Raw genomic sequence first — 21,428 nt, forward strand, 5'->3', positions numbered from 1 at the left:
GAAACCGAGGCACGGAGGAGGAACTGGAACCTCTGTGCTTCTTCCTGTGTACCCAGGGGGACCTTTCCAGAACCTTCCCAGCCTTGTCTGTGCATCCTTTTCTGCCCCCACAAATCCACTGACCACAGTCCCTTTGCTCTCTCTGCTTTGGGTGACCCCGGGACCCTCCTCCCTCGAGGTCTCAGTGGGCATAAGAATCTGCTCCCAGATGGCCTCCAACACCCAGAAACATGCCACGAGGATGCTCCACAAGTCCCTCTTGTTCCTGTAGAGGCCAGAGGGGGCCAGCGATCGCCATGGCCCAGCAGTCTCCTGCTGGACCATGAGGGCCTAGCTCCCTTTCTGATGCACCCCACCCACCTCTACAAGCAATGTCTTCTTGGTGCTTGGCTCTGGGGGTGGGGCGAGGGCCTTTCCTCTCCATGGGAAAGGAAGATGAAAGGACCCTTCATGGGAAACACTAGGCTCTCCAAAGGTGTCTGTCTTGGAATCTCCTTGGGTGGACAGGGCAGTGGGCCCTGATGTCACCTGCAGCGAAAGGTTAACAGGCCTCACTTAGTCATTGCTCACCTGAGAATGAAGGATCCTTAGAAGCCATTGTTTTCAATTCTTGGGTGCCAGGACCAATTCTTTCCTGGCAAGCAAATCTCTCCGAGGACCTACAGCTAGAAAGCTCCTTAGATGAGAGGACGTGGAGACTTTGCCACACATATTTTGGAATGTTACCAGGAAAGACCAATCCCTGCAAGAGGACCCCAGACTTGGGACAGTAGAGGGTCAGCAAACTAGAGGGAGACCCTCCATGAGCTGGACTGACCGGGGCGGCAGTAATGGGTTCAAACACAGCCACAGTTGTGAGACCATCACAGGGCCAGACTCTTGTTTTATCCGGTTCTACATTGAATGGTTATGAGTTGGAACCAACATGGACATTTTTCCCTTCCCTCTCCCAGGGCAGACCAGAGCAGAAACATGGCCCAGAGAAACATGGCCCAAACCACAGGACTCCCCGGGAGATGTTCAGTGCTCTTGCCATGAATCCAGTTTCATCCGTTTTCCGTGGAGAGCCCTGGAGTGCAGTAATGAGAGCGCTTGGCTGCTGATCAAAGGTTGGCGGCTCGAACCCATGAGCCCACCAGCTGTCCCACTGGAGAAAGATGTGGCGTCTGCTTCTGTCAAGACTGCAACCTTGGAATGCCCCGAGGGAGTGGTTCTACTCTGTCCTGCAGGACTGCTGCGAACTGGAATTGAATGGACAGCACCGGGTTTATTTTTCCTGCCTGCTGTCTGTTCTTTCTTCTTCCGACAATTTGGTTTTCCCTCTTCCTCTGGCTCCTGTGGAGCAGAGGACACTGGCTGTCCCCAGATATGCACATCTGCGCTGGGCCTCGCCCATCAGCACGGCCAAGGGATCACTTCAGGAATGGCCCTGGGACCCAAGATGCTCTATCCTGAAACCATAGCAACCCTGAACTTCTATTCCTTGAGCCATTCAACCCACCCAGACCCATTTTATTTTTATTTACGAAGCCAGTTTCTTATCATCTGTGACCATGTGGCCACTCTGTCGCTTTGAGTGGTTTGTTAAAATCTGTGGTCAGATCGAGGCTGGTGGAGTCTCTGAGACTGTGGCCTTTAGCCACCCTTCGGGATTGAAACTGTACTCACTGCAGCGGATCAATGTTCAGCCAAATGACAGACAAGTCCGTACAGGGAACACCACCAGTTGTGTGCGTGAGCTACCCACACCTCGGAATCCTCGCCCGTGTGAGATCAACAGGGCAGCATTTGCCCAAGGGAGAAGTTCAGAGGCCATGCAGGTGGAAACGCAGGGAGGACATGGGCCAGGCGATGCTACATCGTCTGGACGGCAACCAATTAAGTGAAACAAAACGAGTGTGACCTGTTGGATGGAGAAGTGATTGTCTCAGGAAGTCATCACTCAAGTCGAAGTACCAAGTTAAAAAATAAAGTGAGATACTCCTCTATTTGTTGAGGTCACTCGTGGTTTCTTATAATAGTGTGCTGTAGTTTTCCTCATAGAGATCTTTTGTTCGTTTAGTCAGGTAGATCCCTAGATATTTCAATTTGTGCTTGGTTATTAGTGGAGGGGTCTGAGTGCGCTGCCCCCATACCAGTTATGTGGATAACTGCCCCTCCCCCCAGAAGAATTTACTTCAGAAGACAGCACTGAAGCTGCAGTTCAGGGAGAGGGACAGGTCTGATCAGAGCACACGTGAGCAAATGAAGGGAGAGGAAGAGAGACTGGAGCACATCCTGGCCCACCAAGCCTTGAGGATGATATCCCTGCTCTGAACAGCCAATGCACCAATTGAACCATAAGGCTGATCCCACTATGAGACACGATGTCCCTCACTGACCCCATGGCCCTACAGGGGACAACACTGGAGACTCAGTGTTGGGATTGATGCAGACTGACCCTGCGACACCCAGGCAAATACTAAAGGCATGCACCAGAGCAACAGGGGGATCAGAGCAGGGAACTCCCAAGGGAGTACAAAGGATAGACTTGGGGACCAGAGTATGGCACTCCATTGGGCTTGACTAGAGGACACGCCTAGGAGCCAAAAATCAGACTTTGATCTACTTACAGGTTTTTCTTTCTTATTTAAATTAATTTTTTTCTTTGTTTTAAAATTAATTTATTCTTTTATGGGTCATTGGTTTTCTTTTTTGTTGTCATCATTGTGTTCTCTTTTGTCACTTTGTCTTGCTATGCCTTGTTTTTTGGGTGCATATTATTATCTCTGCAGATCTAGATAAGATAGGCTGGATAAAGAGTCTGGAGGAGAAAACAATGGGACTTATGGCTCTGGGGGGACATGGGAGAGGGGAAGAGGGGGTAATGAGGTGGTGTTGACTCACCCAGGGACAAGGGAGCAACAAGTGATCCAAAATTAGTGGCAAGGAGGGTGTGAGAGGCCTGAACAATGTAACCAAGAGAAATTACTGAAATAACTGAAACCCAAATGAAGGCTGATAGTGGGACAAGAGGAAAGTAAAAGGAAATAGAGGAAAGAACTAGGAGACAAAGAGTATTTATAGAGGTCTAAATATAGGCATGTGCATATGTAAATATATTTATATAGGATGGTGGGGAAATAGTGAATATGTTTATAGGTTGAGGATTAAGGCAGCAGATGGACATTGGACCTCCACTCAAGTACTTACTCAATGCAAGAACACTTTGTTCATTTAAATTGGCATTCCATGATGCACACCTTCCCGACATGATCACTGAAGACAAATGTGTACATAAGCAAATGTGGCAAAGGAAGCTGATGGTGCCTGGCTAACAAAAGATATAGCGTCTGGGGTCTTAAAGGCTTGAAGATAAACAAGTGGCCATCTAGCTCAGTAGCAACAAAGCCCACATGGAAGAAGCACACCAGCCTGTGTGACCACGAGGTGTCAAAGGGATCAGGTATCAGGCATCAAAGAACAAAAAATCATATCATTGTAAATGAGGGTGAGTGCAGAGTGGAGACTCAAAGCCCATCTACAGGCAACTGGACATCCCCTTACAGAAGAGTTGCAGGAGATGAGCCAGCCAGTTTGCAGGGTAGCAATGATGAAGAATACAACTTTCCTCTACTTCTTAAATGCTTCCTCTCCCCACTATCATGATCCCAATTCTACCTTACAAATCTGGCTAGACCAGAGGATGTACATTGGTACAGATAGGAACTGGAAACACAGGAAATCCAGGACGGATGATCCCTTTAGGACCAGTGGTGAGAGTGGTGATACCTGGAGGGTGGAGGGAAGGTGTGGTAGAAAGGGGGAACTGATTATAAGGATCTACATATAACCTCCTCCCAGGGGTATGGACAACAGAAAAGTGAGTGAAGGGAGACATCGGACAGTGTAAGATATGACAAAATAATAATTTATAAATTATCAAGGGTTCATGAGGGAGAGGGGTAGTAGGGAGGGAGGGGGAAAAATGGGGAGCTGATATTAAGAGCTCAAGTAGAAAGCAAATGTTTTGAGAATGATGATGGCAACAAATGTACAAATGTGTTTGACACAATGGATGTATGTATGGATTGTGATAAGAATTATATAAGCCCCCAATAAAATGATTAAAAAAGTAAAAATGAAATCTTTGGGAGACCGACCCTCTCCGTGTTTTCCAAGTTTATTGAGTGTCAGCTCTGCCCCCAGGGACAACTACAAGACAGGAGTGGAGTTCCGTTCCATCCAGGGGGCCAGACAGGATCAGTGGCTGGTCAGAGATGGGATCTTGCAGACAAAGGGGAACTCTCGGCTGCAGACATTATCATTCCATGTCCTCAGAGCTGCAGAGGACAAAAAACAAAAGTGAGAATCTGTATGAATATTCACCCACCATAATACTGGAACACAAGCCTTCTCCATCAGGCCTTGTCCACGTGGGCAGCCCTTCCTCACTGGCACTTGGCGGAATTGCTGTCCGGCATGATCCGAGTCTAGGCTCCAGGTAGGCTCACAGAGTAAGTTACTGCTCCATTGCTCCCTCCCCAGGTGGAACAAGACCAAGACACCAAAAGAGAATGACCAGTTCATGCTTGGGCCTGGAGTTCTGTAATGCCCCAATCCACTACTTGCTTATTGTGTGACCTTGAACAAGTCTTTTTAACCTCTCTGAGCCTCAGTTTATTCATCTCTAAAATGACTGGTTTATAAACCAATCCACTGTTTATGCTCCTTTAGATAGGTGTGAGGAGTGACGATGCTGTTGCAGATGGTGACAGCGATGGCTGATACTATGCTAACCGTGGACTGCCCCGTCTGTGAGTTCTCGTCTTTCTCCTTTACCTCAATGCTGTGGGCTGGGCATTGGTAATTAAGTATTCGAGGGAGCTGACAGAAATCCTATACTTTGACTAGTTTTTGACAGGAGGCTTTTAAAATTTTTATTTTTATAAAATAAATCTTTAGGGTCATAGTCCACATATCAATGACCTCTTGTTGGGTGCCTCGAGGAGATTCTAACTCAGCAATCCATACCACAGAGTAGAATGGCCTCAGAAGGTTTCCTACGCTGGCATCTTTACGCAATCAGGTCTTTTCTCCCACAGAGCCCCGGGGTGGGTTTGAACCACCAACGTTTTGGTTAGCAGCTGAATGCTTAGCCATTGTGCCACCAGCACTCCTGCAGGGGCAGCGAACTATGTAATGTAGCTTTTCCAGCCAAAGTCTGTAACTCTGGCCAAATGACCTTTCCCTGCATGGGTCTGGAAGAAGGTGGGGGAAGATGCTGATGGGAATCACCTGTTTGAATACCTGTGTGAATTCACCTGTAATTGTGAACTTGATTCCCTGGAGTGCCATCCTATGGTGTATCCATTGAGCCTCTGCTAAGCAGGAGGAGGGATCTCATTACCAGCAAGAGCCAGGAGCGGAGCATATCCTCTGGGCCTGAGCTCCCTGTGCAGTGGACCTCCTGGGTCCAGAAGACAGCTACACCATCAGAGGAGCAGCAGCAGGACCAGGGGCCAGAGCATGGAACAGATGGACTGCCCACCCACGGAGCAAGTGAAGCTGGGCTTTTGTGCAGGAGGCTGGCTTGTGGGCACTTAATTGGGGAAGCTGGACTTGCTGACCCAAGGAAGTGGAGCTGAGTTCCTTGGGGCTGAAACTTACTGGAGTGGGGTGCTCTGGGCACTTTATTCAGGGAGCTGGGTTTGCTGACTCACGGAACTTGAGCTGACTGCCTTTTGCTTGAGGCTTACAACAGAACGGCATGTCCCTTTGGGCAATTATTAGAAGACCTGAAACATTGTAGCATGTCCTGGTAAATAGCTACACTGAGCATTTCTCATTGGCTTTACAACTTAACACCCTTAATCAATCTTTGAATCATAAATGGTGTCTGTGCGTTTCTATGTAGCCATTGCCATGGATATTAGAACCCAGCGGAGATCGAGTAGAGAAATCTGAAGTGGAAAAATAGAGAATACTAATAAAGACCTTACAACTCCTTATGTCAATGTCCTACCATTAAATATTGTTCAGAACACCCCCTGTAGAGAAGCGCCAACCCCTGCCCAGCAACCTCTGACCACTCTCCAAGGTGCTGAACCACTTGTCAGTTGTCAGGGCGGCTGAAGCTCGGGGGCACCCACCGCTGGTGGGCCGGTACCAGATCTGCACGCAGTCCTCCTTCTGTGGGCTCGCGTGGATGCCATCATCCGGCTGGCTCCCGTCCCAGTAGCTGTAGTCATAGGATGAACCGTCGCTCCATTCAAACTGCCCTTCCTGGAGGTGCCATGCAGAGGCAAGGAAGCAAGCCAAGGAGAAGAAGAAGATGAGGCCTTTGAGTCAGATCCACATAGGAATAACACTCACATGCCTCCCCGTGTGAAAAAGCTCCCCCCTTTGATCTCATACTGCAATTGTGGTCGTTGTTATGTGTCACGCAGCCCATTTTGACTTGTAGTGACCCCATGTGACAGGGTAGAATGGTCTGAGAAGTTGTGTAGGCTGTCATCTTTCTGAGCACAGGTTTCTGACCCACAGAGACCCTTCATTTAGCAGCCCAGTACACAGCTGTGTCACCGCTCTCAGTTGCTGTCATTTACTGAGGAATCGCTATGTGCCACGCCAGCTGCTTCATTCTTTGTCCTGCAAAGTCCTGTTGGGGATTTGTGGGGAGTCCTGTTGGGGGCGGTGACAACTTGGCACACACACTGTGGCAAGAGCCACAATGGTCACGGACAAAACCCATTTCTCCACTTACTCAAGTGTTCAGAAAAGGTTCCCTCCATGTGCTGATGGTGGTGGAAGCCAGGCTGCACGGCAGCCACAGCACACTCCTCCTGAGAGAGCTGCTGGAGCTTGCAATCCCAGCTCTGCACCCTGAAGAAGATGCTGAGACTCTCTGAGCCTAGTCTGTACCCTGGAGCAGGTATCTTCCTCAGAGACGTGTTGTGAAGGTTGACTGAGCTAAAGATACAAAAGATCTAGTGCAGGATCTGACACAAAGTGAGCCTGGGAAAAATGAACTGACACCAGGCCGATTGACTATATATTTTGTCACTATTATTGCTATCAAGCCTTGGGATATACATTCCCTCCACTTTCTTCTTCTTTTCTCCCCCAACCCCTGCCCTCAATTTTCATTAATGTCATCCACATCTGAGAAGAACATCTCCAGGTACAGTTTGCCATGATGTTGCCGGTCGATCTCCCAGCCCCCTCTGTAGCCCTTTAACCCACTGTCCGACCACCCGTGCAGCCACTCCACCCCTTGTCGATCTTCTTTAACTCCCTCGAACGTGCCAGACTCTCTCAGGCTCCTCCTCTGGCGGCTCCTCACTAGCCATCAGAGTGGCTGAAATGGCCCTGGCCCCAAAGGCGGCACCTGCCACAGACCGGCATGTCTCCCGTCTCCTGAAGGACCAGATGCAGGGAGTGTAGCTGACTAACAGCCCTGGCTCTGCCCCTTGGGACCCCCCACTGTGTTCGTGGGGAGACCATACTTCCTCCAACAGCGGTGGGTGGAGCTTGTTGGGCATAGGGCTGGCGCTTCCTCTCAAAGATGGTTTCCTGCAATTAGCATCCTGGCCTTCGACTCCACCCATCGGTCTAGTCAAGCTGTGTTCAGAGTTCTGCCCGCCACTGAGCTCAGAGCTGCAGTTTGGTTGGAGGACCCACCAGACCTATTCCTGGTCCCTTCACACATTTCCCCTCCAAAATCCCTTGAGCAGTTAGTCCTGTCCTGGTGTGTATTTTGTTGGGGGGTCCCTGCCATGGCCCCCGGGATTCTCCACACCCTATGTGCCCAGCATATGCTCTTGCCTCACACAAGTCATTGCTACCTGCGCCATCTGGGTGCCTGCTTCCCTGGCATGCTAGGTGCAGAGCGGACTCTGTCTCATAGGCCCCGTGGGGAAGGTAGGTCAAAATAGCACATGGGTCGGCAAACTGCCACTCCACAGCCATCTCTGTCCCTTTCAGTACATTCATGCGGCTCTGGACACACTTTTTAAAGGATATGATTCAGATAATGGTGAGTTTATTTGTTTGTAAAGATGTGTTTATGGCTGTTTAATCATTTTTAAAATTGTTAGGGGAGACGGGATCCCTCTTCTGTGTCACAAGTTTTCAGACCCTTGAAATTGAGGGAAGCCTGGAGCAGAGATCTCAGGGGAGCTTCCTCACCTGACGAAGGTCGTGAAGCCCAGTCCAGACATCCGCTGGGATCCCAGGAACACAGCTGCTCACTAGGTCGTACACGAAGACATTTTCCTCCCAGCTGTAGAGGTAGGAGACACCGGGACATGTTAACGAGGGCCTCTTTGGGCCCACAGTCAAGCCTGTGGCCATTGCACTGCTCCTTTGATCAAATGGAGCTGAAAATGGGACATATTCCTTTTAGCGGCTACTGGTCTCTCTCCATCCATGAAAAGGAAGAGTGAAGAAGATTGACGAGGTGTGGAAACCACGTGACCCCCAGCTTCCACAATTGGGAGACCAGAAGACAGTACCCAACCACCATGGAAAGGGACCACATTAGAAGGCCCTGGATAGAATGGGAGAAAGATAAGAAGCAAAACTCAAAATCATACAAAGACCAGACTTACTTGTCTGAGAGAGACTGGTGGAACCCCTTAGTCACCTTTCAGGCCTAGAACTGGACTCACTCACAAGGCTCCTGTTCTAGGCCAGGGTGACTAGAGAAACAAATCCAGCGACACTCACATAGGTGTAAGAAAGAGCTTTACACCAAGAAGTGCTTTTATCTCAGGAAAACATCCCCAGCCAGTCCAACTCAAGTCTGTAAGTCTGATACTAGTCCATAGTCCCTCTTCAGACTCACAAAACCACATGCCATGCTGCAGAATGCAGGGAGATCACAGGCTGGTGGGAGCAGAGTCCTGTGGATCCGAGGCTGGTGGAAAACATGGCCGAGCTCCAGCAGCTCTCTGGGTGTCCAGCCAGAAGGAAGGTGAAGGCAGAGAGAGAAGGGGAGGTTCCCTGGGCCCACCTTATGAGAAGCCACACCCACAAGGAGGCCCCATCAGGCTGCGACCTGATTGACAGGTTGAACAGCACATTTTTATATTGCTTCAAGTTGACATGAAATTATGAAACTCCCACAGCTCCATTTTCAGCACCCCCAAAAATGGCTAGGTCTACAAGGGGGAGACAATAACATTTGAGAGGCAGGCACACCTTAGAGAAGTCAGTGATTTGAGATACACAAACAAACAAACAAGGACCACATTTGCCCAAGGACAGAATTCAGAAGGCAGGAAGAGTTAGGAACTGCTCCCACCAACTTTGCCTGTTGTTCACAATGGAACCCAGAAAAGTCAGGTTTTACTGTCCTTATCTCTTTTGTCTCAAATGCTGGCCATTCTGTCCAGTTTGGCCAATTCGATGCTAGGGGAGATTTGTAGGGCGCATCTTGGAAGCAGGATCCCCAGGATACAAGGAGGGAGATGCTCCTTTCTGGCTGGGGAAGTGTCGAATTGTACACGGCAGTGGCAAAGGTGAGGCATGCGGACGCCACGTCCATCTTTGTTCAACAGCACCTGCTTGGCCAACTCTTGGGGCATTTTGTTGGCCATATTTGATCAAAAGAACTCAACAATGGAGAGACCCAGTGTGATACTATAAATAATAAGAAGCACAGTTCAAATGAACTTAATTCAAGGCCACTGTCCACTGAAACCAAGGTGGAAATGATTCAGTAAACCGAGAGCAGGATACCCTTCATCAGATGCCCTGCGGACATCAGTGGACTGCACGTCCTTACAAAGAACAGAATGAGAATGCACGAAGAAAATGCCAGAAAGAATTCAAGCGTGTCTGAAACACAAGATGTGCAATATTGTTTAGCTTTATGGGATAATATTGGTCAGCTTTATAGGTGCCTTGTTGGCATTGGGGTTAGGTGTTGGGTTGCTAACCTTGAGATCAACAGTTCAAAACCACCAGCCATTCCAAGGGACAAAGAGGAGGCTTTCTGCTCCCCTCAAGAGTTAGTCTTGGAAACCCACAGGGGCAGTTCTACCCTGCCCTTTAGGGTCGGCAGGAGTCAGAATTGACTTGATGGCAGTGAGGATGCTTGTGTGGGGGTCTTAGGGGCTGGGGCAGGGGGCTGAACCCCACACATCACAACTGAAACTCAACTCTTCTGTAAACGTTTCCAGGAAAGTAAGATGTGGCCAAGTGAGGAACTTCTTATATGAAGAGTTTAGAGGGGTCATCATAGAAAATACAGTGTGTGATTGCAAGGAGGAACCCAAGAGGGACGCCAGGCGTGGTGAGGAGAGGAAGAAAGGGAAGTTGTGGCAGAAAGAATTTTCACCAGGTCAGGGATTGCTGGAAACCCCTGGGTTTTCTCAGAAAATTTGCTGATGTACACTTCATCAAGCTGGCAACTACTATCGGGCAGAGGTGCCCTCCCTGCGGGCACACTAACGCCAAATCTTTGTTTAGAATCCCTTTGACACTCACTCACTATTTCACTGTGTCTCTTTTCCTCCCCAGTCTGGGAATTCTTGGAGCAATATTCCACTCATTTATATCACAGCCACTTATTGTGCCTTTGTACATGCCATTTGGTGGGTGTGCTTGGCTCTGTGTCATAGTGGGTGCATTGCCCAGGCTGCCACGTGAGCTGATTTCCAACCAATGGGAGGCACCGATGAATGAGGGGAGGCTGGAAGAGAGACGTCAAGGCATGTCTTGCCCTCTTTGCCTTGAGCAGGAGGGAGAAAGACGGGCTCTCTATCCCGTGAAGCGTTACAGTCTCGGACACTCACAGGGGTAGCGTGACCCTGCCCTATGGGTTTGCTGTGAGTCAGTATCAATCCAAAGGCAGTGAGGTTTTCCTGGGATTATTGTTTTTCCTTCCTTGGGAGTCTCTGATGGGGCTGCTTCTTCTCGGGCATGCGAGTTCCTACAGCTGCTTGGCAGAGCAGTGGTTTCCTGCCCCTGAGAACCCATTTCCTCTTTAAACGCTCAGCTTCCATCAGTCGAGTAAACCCCTGCCCCTATACTATGCGCTGTTTTAGACCCTTTGTGGTTCCTGCTTTCCTGGTCAGACCCTCCTTGGTTGGTATGTTCCTCGGTGCCCACCATTTCTGTTCGGGGAACGTACAGATCGATTCAAACCCCTTGAGAAACTCAGATGGAGGATTTGTTTTCCATCTTAACAAAAGTCAGCGGATCTAAATCGGCAAGTACCCATCGTCTTTCTAACGCGCAGTCTCTGAGAGGAGCGGGAATGGTGAGTTTGTGCTTTGGGTGCCAAGGAACTTCAAGGCACTAACTCACAAACCAGCGAGAAGTCGGTGGGAATGCAAGTGGTTGAACTGTGAGGGAGGAAGTTCTCAGGGAGAGCAGGAAATGGGCATGATTACGGCCAGCCCCGAGACTGTCAGCGCTGCACCTTGAAGGTTGAGAATGTACCTCCCTGGAGGAGAAGATAGGAACCCGCACTCCCAGCAGAGGGGACAGAATGGAGAACCACAAGCTGGCCGGTGTGGCCAGGCCTTAAGAGACACAGAGGCATGCAAGGAGGTCTTGCAGGGGGAGCAAAGACATCCAACTGCTCAAGTTCAAAAATCACCTCCGTCACTTCTTGGCGGTGCGACATTGAACAAGGCACTGACCTCCTCAGACCTCCTCATCTATAAAACACCTACCCACGTGGCTTGAGGGGGCCCCAATGTGATGACGTGCCTGAAACACTTACTAAACAGATGTCACTTACTATTCCTTGTATTTCTTTAATACCTTCCTTATACGTGTACTGATAAATCAGGAAATGTGTCCGTCACCGGTGTATCCTTTCATCCTACTTAATCAACCTGTATGCTGAGCAACTGTGCTGAGAAACAGCAAGACGCAGATGACACGGACTTGGTGGCCGAAAGGGAAGAAGACTTGAAGCCCTTGCGGATGAAAATCAAAGACGGCAGCCATCAGTATGGGTTGCAACGCCATGTACAGAAACCCAGAATCCTCACGACTGGACCAATAGAAAAGATCATGATAAATGGCGGAGAGGATGAAGTCGTCAAAGGGGTCCATTTTGCTTGGATCCACCATGAGAGCGTCAGTCAAGAAATCAAGAGAGCTAGTGCCTTGGGCCAATCTGCTGCACAAGACCTCGGTCGGGCGATGAGGAGCCAATAGGTCTTTTTGAGGATTCAGGCGCACCTGACCCGAGCCGTGGTATTTTCAAGCACCACATGAGAACGTTGAACAGGAATCAGGCAGCTCACAAAGGAGCACGATGGACGGCCAGAAAACAGACAAATCTCTCTTGGAAGACGTACAGCCAGGATGCTCTTTAGAAGCAAGGATGGTGAGACACCATGACTTTGGCCATGTTATCAGGCGAGCCCCATCCCTGAAAAGGGCCTCCTGCTTGGTAGAGAGTCAGTGTCAAAGAGGAATCTCCGATGTGACACTTGTGAGGAGACTGCAGCAGTGTTTCGCTCCATTGTTAGAGGCTGGAGCTGACTCCATGGCTTCCACCAACAGCCTGTGTGAGCCTGTGGCATACAAGTGACACAGAGTCTCTTGGCATGTAGAAAGCCAGATCCCCTAACACACTAATTTCTACCCTGCTCCATGCTCTGCCTTCTACTGCCGAGATCACTTTCCAGGGGAGATTGGGCGGGATTAAAACCAGCTTCTGCATCCTTCCCTAATTCCCTTTTCCCAGGTGGTGTTGGTGTTTGGCTACGGAGGACCAAGGCGCCCACTCACCTGTGGATGGAGGCCAGCTTGGCGGACTTCCTACCGATGGAGAATGCGGAACAGTGCAGGTCGGCCTCCCCCCAGGTCTTATTGAGCGGGAAGAACCGGAAGCAGTGGCCCTTGAACTCCATCCAGAACAGGGGGCACAGGGACACCTGGGGCAGCTCTGGCAGGGCTGTGGGCAGAGAGGAAAACAGACAGGGAGGGAGGCTGGCAAGGGTGACCGTGTTTCCACGCTTATTAAGTGTCTCCAAGAATGAAGGTCAAACAGAACCCATCATGATTAATCCAATTCCATGCCGAGGTCCGAAAAGTGCAGGCATCCCTAAAATTGACAAAATACTGGACATGGAATAGGCGCCTTACAGGACCCTCGGGAAATGTTAGCACTGGCTTGTATTTTTCCTCACTCTGGTAGGGAATGAAGGTATTTTCAGAAAACTCAATTGGAATCAGAATGTCAGCATCCTGATTTCACAAATACTGTGAATATGTAAGTGTTTTCCCAGGTGATTATGTATTTTGGGTAAACATAATTTTAAACATTTCTGGAATACTCCATGAGTGGACTCAACTAAACCAAACCCACTTCTGAGTTTATACCGACTCATTGCCACCCTGCCTCTGTGAGATTCCAGGACTGGAACTCTTCCCAGGAGTAGAAAGCCTCATCTCTTTCCCACAGAACGGCTGGTGAGTTTGAACTGCTGATCTTGGGTCAGCAGCCCAACGCCTAACCACTACTCCAGACGTACAATGTTATCTCTTCATTCCATTTTCCCATGAACTATCTGAAGTCCCCTTGTACTAGAGTTTATTTAACCGTTTTGTGACATTTGGATAATTATATGACTTCCTTTTAAAAAAAAAGAAACTAGTACAAAGAATGTTGAGACGAACAGCTCCGTGAATAAATCGATTTTTAGCATCGCCAGTAATTTTCTGAGGAGAGATTTTTAAGGCTTCAGTGTAATTTGCTAAATTACCTTTGAAAGCAATTTCTGTTCCCATAGTCCTGCCTGGGAGCCCCGTCTCACTGTGTGCTCAGCTGAGCTGAGTGCTGTCACTGTAATGGAAATCTTTGCAAGCAGTACAGGGAGGGCTAAGGGTGGGGTGGGTGGGCTGGGGCACGTGATTCTGGCTTCACTGTGCATTGGGGCTGCCTGTGGAGGGCACACTCCTCCTACCTGGTTCTTAACAGGCTATCAAAAAGAGTTGCTGGTGAGTCCATTCAATTTTGGCTGACTCCCCATGTGCCAGAGGAAAACTGTGTTCCCGAGTGGTTGTTTGGTTGTTGTTTTTTTGCCCCCCTCAGTGGCTGATTTTTCAGAAGGCACCCCAGGGAATGTGACCCACCAACCTTTCAGTTAGCACCCTAGCTCATTAACCATTTACACTCCCCACGACAAGCTCTCCAAACCAAGCTCAGTGTCTCTGAGTCGATGCTAACTCATAGCAATCCTATAATACCGGGTAGGACTGCTCTTGTGAGTCTGAGAGTCTGTAACTCTTGAAAGCCCCATCTTTCTCCCACACAGCGGCTGGTGGTTTCGAACTACCATTGTCATTTTTTCAGATATCATGACCCCGCCTGCCCTTGTGCCTTCTTTATTCCACAGTATAAAAGTTCCCCTTTGTGAGCAGGATAGTAGGATAGGAGGAAGGCAAAAGGAAACCGAGGGAAGAACTAGGAGGCAAGAGCTGTCTATAGAGGTGCAGCTATAGGCATGTCTGTATGTAAATATATTAATTTATAATGATAGGGATATAGGTCAATGTACATATTTATGTTAGGTATTAAGATAGCAGATGGACTTTGGGCCTCTACTCAAGGTGTTAGGCAGATAAATGCAGGGATGGGATGTCCGTTGGGCCTTGCCCAGAGAGCCAAGCATGAGAACAAAGGGCGGCGCACTGCACATGCTCAGAGGCCCAGGGTTTCCCTTGGTGGGCATGGGTGGGTGTTAAACCTGGGTCGGCCCACCTGGGCCAGGTGAATTGAATTCAGCCAATGAGGTCCATCTGGGGTCGTCCACCATGCCTCCCTGTGGAATCCTTGAAAAGGCTGGAGCCTAGAGTCGGGGAGGGGAGCTTGAGAGGAGACTTTTGGAGGAGAACTTGGGAGAGAGATCTAACAGAGAGCCACAGGGAAAGAGATCTTTGCGTGATGCTGAGCAGTCTCTGCCAGGCTGCATGGTCAGGAGGAGTCCTATGGGTGCCGTGCAAAACCTGAAACTTCTTCTAACTCTCATTAAACTCACTTGGATCACGAGCCAGGCCTCGGCGTGAATTGTTTCTCTTGTGGAGCCAAGGACCAAGGTGTAACTCTATCTCCAGAGAGATCTAACAAAGGCCTCCCTTAACACAAGAACACTTTGCTCTAATAACCTGGCACTCTGTGATTCTCACCTTCCTGACATGATCACTGAAGCCAAAATAGATGCAAAAGCGAATGTGGGGAAGAAAGCGGATGGTGCCTGGCTATCAAAAGATAGAGCGATTGGGGGTCTTAAAGGCTTGAAGATAAACAAGCAACCATCTAACTGAGAAGCAACAAAGCCCACATGGAAGAAGCACACCAGCCTGTGTGAGGTATCAAGGGGATCAGTTATCAAAAGATCTAAAACAAACAATTATGTCCATGTGAAAGTGGAGACCCAAAGCCCATCTGTAGGTAATTGGATATCTTCCCCGCCGCCCTCCCCCCCCAAGGGTTCCAAAGAAGGGAAGATTCAACCAGGATGCAGTATAGCACTGAGGAATCACACATCATTCCTCTAGTTCCTTAATGCTTCCCCTCCCCACTACCATGACCCAGTTCTACCTTACCAATCCCGCCAGACTGGAGTACGCACAAGGGTATAGATTAGAGCTTGTGACACATGGAATTCAGGACAGATAAACCCCTCAGGAACAGTAGTGGGAGTAGCAATATCATGAGGGTAGGGGGATGGTAGGGGTGGGTGGGGGGAAGGGGGAGAAAGGCAGACCCTATCACAAGGTTGGATATATAGAATCCATATTTTACCATGATAGATCGCAAGGTGATTTGATTTGTCTGTAGTGTCTTACTGTGTGCCACTCACCCACATATTTCCGCACTGGCAATTCGAATTGAATAATCCATTAGCCACTGGGGCTGGGTGGGGGAAAGGGAAGAATGTCAGCTCCCAGCAGCAGCTCCAAGGCTGCTCCTGGGTCCTAAAGCCTGTTGTATTTCAAAAGAAATGAGCTCCCTAAGACAAGACGCTCGAGAGCCCCATCCACTCCTCCCTCCTGGTCACTTCTGGCCCACTGGACAAATGGAAGTCATGGGTTCCTGAGGGGAAACCTACCAGAAAATAGGGCCATGGTAGGTCACTGCCTCATGGTCCCCCCTTTCTACCTAGGCCCAATTAACTCCAAGTTTGGTTTAGGCATCCCACCCCACTCTTCCTACCTTTGGGGTTTTAGACACTGGGACTAGAAGGCTCCCCAAGCCAACCAGCCAACCAACCAACCAACCAACCAACCAGCCAGCCAGCCAGCCAGCCAGCCAGCCAGCCAACCAACCAACCAACCAACCAACCAACCAACCAACCAACCAACCAACCAACCAACCCCCCACCGCCAAAAAACAAACCAACAAACCCAGACCCCGCTGTTATTTGGTCCATCACCACTCGTGTTGTGGTTGTTAGGGGCTATTGAGTTGGCTCTAACTCGTAGCGAGTCCATGTGCAATGAAACACTGCCCTGTCCTGTGCCAGCCTCAAAATTGTTCTTTAATCTGAGCCCATTGTGGGATTATGCAATCCATCTCTTTGAGGGGCTTCTTCTTTTTCAGGGCACCTCCACTTTAACAGGCACGACGTCCTTCGCCAGGGTCAGGTCTCTCCCGACAACTTGCCCAAAGTAGAGAGATGCAATCCCGCCATCCTTGCCTGCAAGGAGCATTCTTTCGATATTCTTCACCAGCACCACCATTCAAAGGCATCGGTTCTTCCTCACTCTTCCTGATTCAATGTCCAACTTTCACATGCCCATGGAGTGATTGAAAACACCATGGCTTGGATCAGGGGGACCTTAGTTCTCAAAGTATCATGCGTGCTGGCAACACTATATAGGATATCCGAGGCTGTAGATCTTTATAGGAGTAGATAGCCTCATTTTTCTCCTGCAGAGCAGCCAGTGGATTTGAACCAGTGACCTAGGGAGCTTCTTATCAACCTGAAACCTAAACAGATCATGTCAGTCCCTCCCACACACAATGTCAGCCTGAGCGTGTGGCTTGTGAGAGGGGACCCGTGAGAGGAAGGACCATTTGGAGAACTGGTGGGGCCCAGCAGAGACCCCAGAAACAGGAAGGCCCAGGGGCAATCAAGGGAGAGAAGGCGGGGCTTCAAGAGGCTGGTTGCTCTGGAAACCAGGAGGCAAATGGCAATGTCTTTTGCCCCAATGGGCAGCATTAAAGGCCCCTAGGGTTTCCTAGCCAGGGTGGGGGCCAGGCTCAAGGACCGGAACAAAAGATTGTTATAGAAAGGGGACACGCCAGTGGAGCTTGTTCTTTCTTTCTTTTATTCCCCCTCTTTTTGAAAGAATAAATTGTCACCTTCCCACTCATCTGGCTGCTCGCTCCCGCTGGCCTCAAGCCAGCCGCCCACTATCAAACGCACCACCCTGCCGCCTCCTGCAGCTCAGCTGTAGGCGGCCAGGATGGGGGGCTCTGGCCCACAGTCACCCCATACTGGGCCCCCAGATACCCTCTTTGTCTTTGGAAGGAGGTGCCTCCAGGTCTCCAGGAGGGAGGCCACTGCGCAGGCTCCAGCACCCTGGTGGCCCTCCATCCTGACCGACTCGCAGATTCACACATCTCAGGGCCAACGGACTCTTTCCCAGGAAGCCCTGGCTCCGTGAGCAAAACCAGCAGCCCCCTGTCCCCGCTGCCTGGACCTCAATTTCCCCCGAGCATGGGGCACAGCCCTTCCTGAGGCTAGAGCGATGGAAGTGGGGTGGGAATGCTGGGCGGGGGAGGGGGTCTACTTCACCACTCCCCCAGAGAAAGAGGAGGCTGTCTGTTCCCCAGCAACCTGGGAGGGAGCTATGGATGTGGCCTCTATTTTGCAGATGAGGACACTGAGGTTGCGGAAGTGGATCACTTCTGCTCCCAGCAAGCAAGTTTCAGGGTCGGGACTTGATGACATCTGGGTGTTCTGGTGTCCCGGGAGAACGTCTTTTCTGGCCTTGTTTTTCTCATTGGTAAAATAGACCTCTATGCTAAACAGCAGCTGTAACCACCCCTTGATTCCGCTGGGGGGGGTGTCCCCTCTTTCCCGAGGGCTTGAGGAGGCCCGTGCTCTCAATCTGTCCACCGTCTGGGGAGGAATTCACACAGGACAAGGAGTCATCCTCTCTCAAGAGAGATCTGAGCACAGTGGTGGGTTAGAGGCAGAATTCTCACCTTCCACGAACCCGGAGACCCAGGTCTGAGGCTCGGCAGGTGCACCTCACAGCACAGCCGCCACCCGCCTGCCAGTGGAAGCCTGTATGTTGCTCTGCTGCTGAACAGGCTTCAGCGGAGCTTCCAGATGAAGAAGGATGGGGAAGAAAGGGCTGGCGATTGAGCTACTTCCAAAAATCAGCCAAAGGAAAAACCCTTGGGGTCATACTGGTCTGATCTGCAACTGATTCTGGAGATAGTGCAGGGCTGGCAGCCCTGACTCCTGGGCCACCAGCAACAACTTCAACAAAAAAGTCTAGACGCCTGTACAGAGACCATAGAGAAGGGGCTGGATATGGGCCAGAGTACCTGAGGGACCCTCTAGGATCGGACTCGATGGTCTGGCCATCCAGCGCTCCCTAGAAGGCATGCAGTTGCCTACACCTTTGTGGTCCAGGTAAAGAGCTTGGGCTCTAGAATCACATGCCTCCATCTGGAAACCCCAGTCTTTGTGGTCCCATTTCCTCCCCTGTAAAATGGGCAGGAGGACAGTGCTGCCGCCTCAGGGAAGTTAGTGCCTAGCTCTAGCACATCCTGGAAATTGACACTGCAAAAATGTCCTGGACCCCAGACCTTGCCAGTCGCTGGAGCAGAGTGTGCCATCCCAGCTTCTGCCGGGAGAGGAAGAGGCTTCAAACTCCACTGAATCCCCGTTGGCCCAGTTGGAGCTCCCTGGTGTGGGCCCTGGGCTCCAAGGCCGTTTGCCAGGATTCCCTTTGCTGTGGAGCAACCTTGGGTCAAGAATCAGGAAAAGCAAGAGTTCTGTAGGCAGAATGCTAACAGCCAACAACTTCAAGACTCTTACTGAGATTCCAAGGCCAGGGCCAAAGATGCTCCAAGTTTATAACTGAACAGTCGCTCCTGAGTTTACAACTGAGCTGGTGCTCCTCTACCGGGGGACCGAAGCAGGGTCTCAGGTGATGGTGAAGGGTAGAAAGTGCTGAGGGAAGGGTCTCACACAAGGTGAGGCCTCGGGCTCAGCCCCAGAGCCCCTGAATCGGCTGCTGGAAGCCCTCACTGGCCACCACCCAGGCTGCCAGGTTTAACATGTGCTTTACACAACTGGTGTATGTATGGATTGTGATAAGAGTTATATGAGCCACAATAAAATTATTTTTTTAAAAAAAGAAACTCGAAACAAAACAACGTAGGGCTCCGCCCAGTGAAATTTAAATTTCAGATGAACAAGAGACGCTTTTGTAGTGTAACTGTGTCCCAGGCAGGACGTGGAACATATGCTCAAGTTTCTCCATTGTTGATCTGAAATGCAAATTTAGCTGGGGGTTCTTTGGTTTCATTTGATCTCTTAAAAAATGTGTGGCAAGAACCCTCTGGGGAGGGCTCGCGAGCCAGAACTGACACCACCAGGAGACTACAGGCTGGGGAGCCCTCCCCGTGGATGGGATCCCGATCGACAGAGGGTCCCCAGAATCAGCATCAAGCCTCCCCAGTGCAAAGAGGAGGAAACCGAGTCCACGTGAAGCCCCGTGTTCTCAGATGCAACACTGGGGGGTGGGGAGGGGAGCGCGGGTGCCCAAGCCTGACGGACCCTAATCTCTAGGGATACCCCACAAACTGTGTAGGAGCTCTGGGGGCGTCGTGGTGATGTGTCGGGCTGCTGACTGCAAGGACAGCCCTTCAAAACCACCAGCCACTCCTCAGGAGAAAGACGGGCTTTCTACTCCTGTAAAAGAACAGTCTTGGAAACCCTCAGGGGCAGCTCTGCCCTGTCCCATGGGATCACTGTGAGTCAACAGCGACTTGATGGCCAGGAGTGGGATTTGGGTTTGGGAAGTCACAAGGCCAGGTCTCCAGGGAGGCCACTAGAGGGACAGCTCTGCCCTCTGCAGTCGCTCACCCTTGGTGGATGCAGCAATAGGGTGTGTTAGCTCCCTGGGGACGTGTCACAAGCAAGGGACCCAAAGCCACCATTTCCAGGCTGCCCATGCCATCAGCGAGCCTTTCCCACTCATGTTTCAAACAGCTCTCATCCCAGGGGTATAAGAATATCAGTCACGACACCTGGGCTCTGTTCATGTTTGGATCGTTTAACTTCCACCGTGACTTTTTGGCAGAGATGGGAATTTTGTCCCCATGAAGGTAAAAACAAATAAGGAAACACCTGGAGGGAAGCTTCCTAAAACCAAAGCCCTGGGCTGTTCCGGTGCTGGAGGAAACCGACGGGCTAAGGACAGGGCTGTCAGATGAAATGCCGGGCGCCCTTTATGTCTGTCTCCCTTGTATAGCAGTCCTAGGGGGCCCATCTGCACCCCCTTTTTTCAGAAGGTTAAGCAGGTTGCTCAGCTCACACAGCTGTCAGCTGCAAAGACGTGCTCTGTTGGCTTTTCAGTGGCTGACTTTTCAAGAGCAGATCACTAAGCCTTTTGTCTGAAGTCCCTCTGTGTGGATTGGAACCTGTGACCTTTTTATCAGCAGCCCAGTGTGTTAAGCATTGACATTACCCAGCGACACCAACAAGCTACAGATAAAACCATTTCCACACACACACACCCTTGGTGCCGATTAAACTAGTCTTGGGGAGGGCCCATGATAGGGGTTCGGGGTTGGGGCTGGGGCTATCATGAGGCTCAGCCAGGTCCCCTAATATCCCTCTGCTGAGACCGGTCTGTGCCCAAGTGGCCAGGACTCAGGGATGGAACCCCAGGTCTTTGTGGGGTAGCCCCGTGTCACCTGGCCCAGCCCTCACACTTACCTGAGCTGATACTGATGTCTGTTTGTGGGAAGGCCTGGACAGCCAGTAGGATCAGGGGGGCCATGGCCCAGAGCCCCCATCTCTGCATCCTAAGCACAGACAGAGCCGTCACTGCACTTGAGAGGAGAGACAGGCCCTTCGACCAGAGCTAGGACTGTTCTTCTGGGTGTGAGCCGAGCTGCCCAGCGCTTGGAGCAGTCTGGGAGGGTCCTAGTCCCCCTTCTTTCTCCTCCCTCCACCGTCCTCCCTCCTCTTTGCTCCGTGGTGGGGACAGCTCTGAGCGACAGCTGTAGAAGCAAGCACTCCCAGCCCTGCCTCGGAGCTCCTGTGCGGCTTAGGGCAAACTCCAGCTTCTCTGGACTCGGTTTACTCCTCCGTACAAGGGGGCGATCCTCGAGCCCCTCTATCCCAGCCTGCCAGGCTCCACAAGAGAGCTCAGCCTCCGTGGATTGAGCACAAAACGTATAAAACCAAACCCACGCCTGTTGCCACCTATCCATTCAGACT

The 21,428-nt window shown here is 50.6% G+C and overlaps 1 protein-coding gene across 1 annotated transcript; it reads right to left on the bottom strand.

Moving 5' to 3' along the window:
• Nucleotides 1-4,242: 4,242 nt before the first annotated feature.
• On the bottom strand, nt 4,243-21,009 carry CLEC19A (C-type lectin domain containing 19A). Its single transcript, XM_075564917.1, has 5 exons — nt 20,922-21,009; nt 12,739-12,904; nt 8,170-8,263; nt 6,132-6,264; nt 4,243-4,322 (listed from the first exon to the last, which is right to left on the bottom strand). The coding sequence occupies exons 1-5, from the start codon at nt 21,007-21,009 to the stop codon at nt 4,243-4,245; spliced, it is 561 nt and encodes a 186-aa protein (XP_075421032.1).
• Nucleotides 21,010-21,428: the final 419 nt, after the last annotated feature.

The sequence above is a fragment of the Tenrec ecaudatus genome, chromosome 12, assembly GCF_050624435.1.
Source record: "Tenrec ecaudatus isolate mTenEca1 chromosome 12, mTenEca1.hap1, whole genome shotgun sequence".
Lineage (NCBI taxonomy): Eukaryota > Metazoa > Chordata > Mammalia > Afrosoricida > Tenrecidae > Tenrec > Tenrec ecaudatus.